This window comes from Bos indicus, chromosome 13 (genome assembly GCF_029378745.1).
Source record: "Bos indicus isolate NIAB-ARS_2022 breed Sahiwal x Tharparkar chromosome 13, NIAB-ARS_B.indTharparkar_mat_pri_1.0, whole genome shotgun sequence".
NCBI lineage: Eukaryota > Metazoa > Chordata > Mammalia > Artiodactyla > Bovidae > Bos > Bos indicus.
Window position 1 is genome coordinate 74,763,042 of NC_091772.1, and position 7,817 is coordinate 74,770,858.

At 58.4% G+C, this 7,817-nt stretch overlaps 1 protein-coding gene across 1 annotated transcript; it reads left to right on the forward strand.

Annotated features, from left to right (window-relative positions):
* The first annotated feature begins 215 nt into the window (after positions 1-215).
* Positions 216-7,573, forward strand: MMP9 (matrix metallopeptidase 9). Its single transcript, XM_019972500.2, has 13 exons — positions 216-410; positions 923-1,155; positions 1,510-1,658; positions 1,957-2,085; positions 2,174-2,347; positions 2,556-2,729; positions 3,135-3,311; positions 3,433-3,588; positions 4,341-4,635; positions 4,757-4,896; positions 5,331-5,481; positions 5,574-5,677; positions 7,264-7,573. Exons 1-13 carry the CDS (start codon positions 273-275, stop codon positions 7,380-7,382), a joined length of 2,139 nt encoding a protein of 712 aa, XP_019828059.2. The 5' UTR covers positions 216-272; the 3' UTR covers positions 7,383-7,573.
* The last annotated feature ends 244 nt before the right edge of the window (positions 7,574-7,817 follow it).

Genomic DNA, 7,817 nt, shown 5'->3' on the forward strand with positions numbered 1-7,817 from the left:
CTGGGGTCCTGCCTGACTTGGCAATGGGGGCTGTGGGCAGGAGGGAGAGGGGAGAGGTGGTGTAAGCCCTTTCCTTGCCTTCTCATGCTGGGACTGCCCGACACACACACACACACACACACACACACACACACACACACACACACACGCCATGGCCTGAGTCAGCTCTTGCAAGTGGCCAGTCAGAGAGGGGCGGGGTCACTGATTCAGTTGACAGCCTCTTTAAAGCCCCCAGGAGGGCAGCTGCAGCCAGACCAAGTGCTATCCTCACCATGAGCCCCCTGCAGCCCTTGGTCCTGGCGCTCCTGGTGCTGGCTTGCTGCTCTGCTGTCCCCAGACGACGCCAGCCCACCGTTGTGGTCTTTCCAGGAGAACCACGAACCAACCTCACCAACAGGCAGCTGGCAGAGGTAGGCACACTCCCCCATCTAGAGTTGGGAAGGGCTGGCCGGGAGTCCCAGGAAGGGTGCGGGGTCTCAAACGAGATACTCTGGGGCTTGTTGTGGGGGGAGTGGTGATGGGCACCTCTGGAGGACGGAGCAGTGAGAACGGGCCCTGGGAGATTCTGGACAGGGACTGCTGGAAACAGGCTAGTGAGGGTTTCCTAGATGGGCACTGGGAAATGGATAAGGGGCACTGGGGGGTTCTGGAGTGGTGATGGGCTGAGGGCGAACAGGGGTAAACCCTAGGGGGCCCTGAAGTAGGCACTGCATGGGGGCATCCTGGAGTGGAACGGAGCTGAGGATGTCCACACGGAGGGGAGATTCTTGGGGCGGGCACAAGCCCTGGTATCCAGGGTACCGAGTACTGGATACAGTGTCTCGTTGCTAGTCTCCAAGAGCCGGGAGGGATGGAGTCCTTGCCCAGTAGGACAGAGAAAGGGCGTCGGGGCTCTGCCACGTCCCTGCCCTTCCTTCCACAGGAATACCTGTACCGCTATGGCTACACTCCTGGGGCAGAGCTGAGCGAGGACGGTCAGTCCCTGCAGCGAGCTCTGCTGCGCTTCCAGCGGCGCCTGTCCCTGCCCGAGACTGGCGAGCTGGACAGCACCACCCTGAACGCCATGCGAGCCCCGCGCTGCGGCGTCCCAGACGTGGGCAGATTCCAGACCTTTGAGGGCGAACTCAAGTGGCACCACCACAACATCACCTACTGGTGCGCGGCTGGGCCCCGCGGGGGCGAGCGGGGTGCAGAGGGTGGCGAGAGGCGGGTTCCCAAGCGCCGCCCCTTGGAGAACACATCCCGTCTCAGGCCAATCCATGGCTTTCACTGAATGTGCCCGCCTTGAGGCAAGTGGCTCCCCCTCAGAGCCTCCGTCTCCCCCATCGGGGGAAATGGACCTCGCCAACTGACTCCAAAGAGAAAAGTCCGTCTGAAAGTGCTTTCGAGATGAAAGCGTGGAGCGCAGGCAGGGCTATGTATTTGAAGTCGCGGAGACACCGGGTGGCACTGCTGGCCCGGCTCCCACCTCTCACTTCTGCCCTTTATCCTCCTGCCTTTTCCCTCCAGGATCCAAAATTACTCGGAAGACCTGCCGCGCGCCGTGATCGACGACGCCTTTGCCCGCGCTTTCGCGCTCTGGAGCGCGGTGACGCCGCTCACCTTCACTCGAGTGTACGGCCCCGAAGCTGACATTGTCATCCAGTTTGGTGTTAGAGGTGAGAACGCGAATAAGGGGGAAATCGGGAGAATCTGAGATGGGGACAGAGGTGGGAGGATCAAAGAGAGACGCGGGGGGCCCAGCACCTGGATTTCTCTTGCCTGTCTCTGAAGCCCTGGCGGCCGATCGCCCTTATGGCGCCCCCTCCTGACCGACACCTCACTGCACTGGGACAGCAAATGTTGAACTGCGGCTCTTAGGCCGAATTTTAGCCTGCAGTTAGGCCAGAGCCCTTGGGCAGTGCACAACCTGCGCAACCGTACGCGTCTCACTCTCTTCTCCACCCGCTTCTTCAGAGCACGGAGATGGGTATCCCTTCGATGGGAAGAACGGGCTCCTGGCACACGCCTTTCCGCCTGGCAAAGGCATTCAGGGAGATGCCCACTTCGACGATGAAGAGTTGTGGTCTCTGGGCAAAGGCGTTGGTGAGATCCCGAGCTGCCCCGGCCCCCACTCCCTTCTCCTCTCACGCGCATCATCAGTCCCCCTGACCCCAGTCCCCCTTTCCCGCAGTGATCCCGACCTACTTCGGAAACGCGAAGGGCGCCGCCTGCCACTTCCCCTTCACCTTTGAGGGTCGCTCCTACTCCGCCTGCACCACGGACGGCCGTTCCGACGACATGCTCTGGTGCAGCACCACCGCCGACTACGACGCCGACCGCCAGTTCGGCTTCTGCCCCAGCGAGAGTGAGTGCCCACCCTCCCGAGGGTCCAGAGCGCTGGCTCTTAATCCCAGCTCTGCCACTGATGCCGAGGGTGGCCTGCGAACCCCTCTCCTGTTCTCTGGGCCCAGTTCCCTCATCTGTGAGACGAGGCGAGAAAGGGGAGGAGGACACAGGTGGCTCGTGGGTCAGTTAACTCGCGGCACCTTCAGTTAATCGTGTGGGCCTCCCAGGACTCTACACCCAGGACGGCAATGCGGACGGCAAGCCCTGCGTCTTCCCGTTCACCTTCCAGGGCCGCACCTACTCCGCCTGTACCTCCGATGGTCGCTCCGACGGCTACCGCTGGTGCGCCACCACCGCCAACTACGACCAGGACAAGCTCTACGGCTTCTGCCCGACCCGAGGTACCTCTGACCCACCTACCTGATTCAGCCTCGCGCCCTCATTCCGCGTTGGTTCCCGAGCCTGGCCCTTCCACCCGTCCGTTTGTCTTCCCGCTCCTGTCGGTGCTCAGGACAGCCTTGACTCGGCCTGCCGTCACCGCAGCTCCTCCCCCAGCCTTCCAGATGCCGCCGCCGCATCCGCGGAGGCTTGGCCTTTCAGCCAGGCTTGCAGCCTCCTCCTAGGTCTGCGGTCCCCAGGCCCCGCCCATTATTCTAGCCAGATGTCGGCGGTGCCCCACAACTCCCCCTGGGCTTTTAAAATAAGCCTCCCAGTTTCTCTAGCTCCTCGATTGGCCCGCCCCTGGCTCTTCATTGCCCCCCACACCCCGCCTCCACTTGGCTCACCCGAGGCTCTGGTCTCTCCAGTCGATGCAACGGTGACCGGGGGCAACGCGGCGGGGGAGCTGTGCGTCTTCCCCTTCACCTTCCTGGGCAAGGAATACTCGGCCTGCACCAGAGAGGGTCGCAATGATGGGCACCTCTGGTGCGCCACCACCTCCAACTTCGACAAAGACAAGAAGTGGGGCTTCTGCCCGGATCAAGGTGGGCGGGGCGCCGAGGTTCCGTGGCTGGGGCCTCAGCCAGGGCAGTGGTGACCGAGAGGGATGCCCGGGCTGGGAGCTCGGTCCAGGGCTCCGAGCTCAGGCTCCCTTCTTTCGTCCAGGATACAGCCTGTTCCTTGTGGCCGCACACGAGTTTGGCCACGCGCTGGGCTTAGATCACACCTCCGTGCCAGAGGCGCTCATGTACCCCATGTACAGATTCACAGAGGAGCACCCCCTGCATAGGGACGATGTTCAGGGCATCCAGCATCTGTATGGTGAGGGCGTGGGGCAGGGATAGAGGGAGGAGAGGGAAGGGCTAGGTTCTCCCGGCTCAGAACACCCCGAGAATAGGGAGGAGGGGAGAGTTAGGACTCTGATATCTATCTTTGAGAGCCCTTGAGGCTGGTGGGTACAACTGCTGCCAGGTCAGGACTTGGAGATGGCGATAAAGAGCCCCGACTCTAGAGTGAGACGGACATAGGTTCAAAAGCCGGTCCAGCCACTATCCGGCTAGATGACGTTGGATAGGTTACTTCACCCCTCAACTTCCTTATCTGTAAAGTGGGGCTAACACCTGCCTCATGGGGTTGTTAGGAGGCTTAAGTGAGTTAGAATAATGCCTGGAATATAGCAAGCACCATATAAATGTTTGATAGTTTTATTATTATCACCACTTATTATCATTAGTATGTTTCCGCATCAAAAAAATGAAAATATTAAAGAATCTGCTCCATAGTTTTTTCTTTTTCCCCCTTCTGAAGATCAAAGGAGCTAATGTGCGTTTATAAAGCTCCCAGCACTGTTTGGCACCCAGTTTGAGAGCTCAAAAGAGGCTTCTTTCCCACCAGCCTGGGGGTGGGGGTGAGTGTGTGAAAGGAAGCTGCCAGCCCGGGGTTGGGGGAAGGCAGGATCCAACATTTGAAGTGGGGAGAGCGCCAGGGACCTCCAGGTAGGCACCAGGGAGCAGATACTCCAAAGGCACAGAGATGCAAGAACAGCGATTGCCTTACGCGGTATCTCTTTTCAGGTCCTCGCCCTGAGCCTGAACCACGGCCTCCGACCACTACCACCACTACCACCACCGAACCCCAGCCCACCGCTCCCCCCACGGTCTGCGTCACGGGGCCTCCCACCGCCCGCCCCTCAGAGGGTCCCACTACTGGCCCCACAGGGCCCCCGGCAGCTGGCCCCACGGGTCCTCCCACGGCTGGCCCTTCTGCGGCCCCGACGGAGTCCCCGGATCCAGCGGAGGACGTCTGCAACGTGGACATCTTCGACGCCATCGCGGAGATTAGGAACCGCTTGCATTTCTTCAAGGCTGGGTGAGGGGCGGGGCTGCGCGGTCGGGGGCGGGGGCTTGGAGGCGGGACTGCCTGTGTCTCCCCGCCCACTGGCCGTCGGTTCCAGGCTCAGTGCCCCCACCCCCACTTTTCGCATCCCTAGGAAGTACTGGAGACTTTCTGAGGGAGGGGGCCGCCGGGTGCAGGGTCCCTTCCTTGTCAAGAGCAAGTGGCCTGCGCTGCCCCACAAGCTGGACTCCGCCTTCGAGGATCCGCTCACCAAGAAGATTTTCTTCTTCTCTGGTTAGTTTTCGTCTTTCTCCCTCCCCTGTGCTGTGCTTGGTCGCTCAGTCGTGTCCGACTCTTTGCGACCCTGTGGACTGTAGCCCACCAGGTTCCTCTGTCCATGGGGATTCTCCAGGCAAGAAGACTGGAGTGGGTTGCCATTTCTTCTTTCTCCTGGGGATCTTCCCCACCCAGGGATCGAACTGGGTATCCCGCATTGCAGGCAGATTATTTACCGTCTGAGCCACCAGGGGAGCCCTGAACAAATTTAGCAGGGCTGAATTTCAGCCCTCCTCACAGCACCCTGGCACAGTCCTACCGAGGGGCTCTGCTCCTTGGGCACAGAGACTGCGGGCACTCCTGGACCGTGCCTGCGTTTTCCCTCTTGACATTCAAGGGGGGTGTGTACCCCACTCCCTGCCCCCAGACCGATGTGAGCCTCTCTTCGGCAGGGCGCCAAGTGTGGGTGTACACCGGCGCGTCGTTGCTAGGCCCGAGGCGTCTGGACAAGTTGGGCCTGGGCCCGGAAGTGGCCCAGGTCACCGGGGCCCTCCCGCGCCCTGAGGGTAAGGTGCTGCTGTTCAGCGGGCAGAGCTTCTGGAGGTGAGATTCCCGGGGACCGCCAGCAGGGGGAGCCCGGGCGCCATCCGCCTGCCCGCCGGCTCAGCGCCTGTCTCCTCGGTGCCGTCCTGCAGGTTCGACGTGAAGACACAGAAGGTGGATCCCCAGAGCGTCACCCCCGTGGACCAGATGTTCCCCGGGGTGCCCATTAGCACGCACGACATCTTTCAGTACCAAGGTGAGGGCTGAGAGCCAGGGTCAGGGGGAGGATCCCTCCCAGAGATACCTCCCACAGTAGGTTCCCCTACCCTGTGTTGTTAGTCGCTCAGTCGTGTCTGACTCTTTGTGACTCCATGGATTGTAGCCCGCCAGGCTCCTCTGTCCATGGAATTCTCCAGGCAAGAAAACTGGAGTGGGTAGCCATTCTCTTCTCCAGGGGATGTTCCCCATCCAGGGATCGAACCCAGGTCTCCCACATTGCAGGCAGATTCTTTACCATCTGAGCCACCAGGGAAGCCCCTGCCTTAGTGATTGGTCAAATTTCAAGCCAGAAAGAAAAAGCCGGTGGAGACTGAGGCAAATGTCCCTCATTGATGAGTTCCCCGCAGAGTCAGGGATTTTCCCAGACCATTTGAGGACCAGGGCCACAACAGAACTAGAACCCAGATTTCCTGCCTCCCAGCTGGAAGCTCTTTCCCCCATGGCACAGGACACCTGGTTTGTATGAAGGCTTTATTAGACCATATTTATCAAGTGCCTGTAATATGCTAGGCATCACGCTGCCACTGGGGATACAGTGATAAATAAGACATTACGTAGATGTGTGTGTGTGACTTTGGGCAAGTCACTGCTATTCACAGAGCCTCAGTTTCCCCATATGTAAAATGGGGATAGTAGCTGGAGTTAACCCTTTCTTTCTCTTTCCCACTGCTCACCCCCAATCAGCGGACAACTGCTGTTGGCTCAGCCACCAAAATATTTACAACCTCCTTTGCAGACACCCTAGTCCAAGCCACGCTGGTTGTCCAATACCTTCAAATATGTTTTCTGAGAGTAGGGAGGAGCTAAGAGGGGAAGGGCATGCAAGGTCGAAGGCACTAATGAAGCCTGATCTGACCCCTCTCCTCCCCCTTCCCCACCCCCTCCCACTACTCCTGTCGTTCCCTTTGCTCTGCTCCACTCACACCAGCCTCTGGCTGTTCTTTGAACACATCAAGGTCATTCCCAGCTTAGGGCCTTTGTGCCAGTTGTTCCCTCTGCCTGGAGGGTTTTTTCCCCCAGATTGTCACTGGGATGCCTCCCTCTCAGCCTTCAGGTCTCAGCACTCAGGCCACCTCTACAGAGAGGCCGTCTCTGGCCCTCATTATCTATTCACTCGACTGCTCACTTACGTTTCCTTCATTGCTTTCCCTATTGTCAGAACCAACCTCCTTTACTTATGCATTTGCTTGTTAATCATATGTCTTACCCCGCTAACATGTAAGCACCCAAACGACTGAGATCATGCCTGCATTTTCCCTCTGCTGTATCCCCAGTGTCTCTAACAGTGCGTGGCATGATGAATGTTGGATAGATGAATGGGATTTGTTGAATGAATTGTTCTGAGTATCGACTGTGTGCCAGGCCCTGTGCCAGTGCTTTGGACATGGAGGTCTGTGCCCTCCAGCATCTCCAGGGTGGGGTGGGGAACAGACATGTCCAGTGGAAACCTTGGAAAGATTTCGAAAGGGTAGGAAGCGTGATTGTGAAGACCATACTCCTGTTTGGGTCCGTGTGTGTGGGAGAGCTGGAATCACCCCTCTTGGGCCACTTTCTCCCTTGCAGAGAAAGCTTACTTCTGCCAGGATCACTTCTACTGGCGCGTGAGTTCCCAGAATGAGGTGAATCAGGTGGACTATGTGGGCTACGTGACCTTCGACCTCCTGAAGTGCCCTGAGGACTAGGGCTCCCAAGCCTGCTTCAGCACTGCAGCGGGGGCCCCCTGGGGGACCCTGCCAATTGGGAATGAGCCAGTCTGCCGGATCCCAACTAGTGGATCTGTTCTGAAGGACGAGGAGGAGGGGAGGTGGGCTGGGCCCTCTCTTCCCACCTTCCTTTCTTATTAGAATGTATTTAATAAATGTGGATTCTTTAACCTTGAGGAGCAGATTTATGTATGGTATGCATGCCTGCATGTATGTATGTAACCAGCAGAGAGCTTACTATGCACCAGGCGGTGTTCTAAAACACTTCATAAATATTAACGTTCAATCCTTCCTATTAGAAAGGTATAATGTAATTATTCCTATTTTATAGCTGAGGAAATGGCCAGCCTAATATTCATTCATCAAACATTTATTGAGCTCTGACATGGAGCTGGGCCTTGTGCTGGGCCCTGG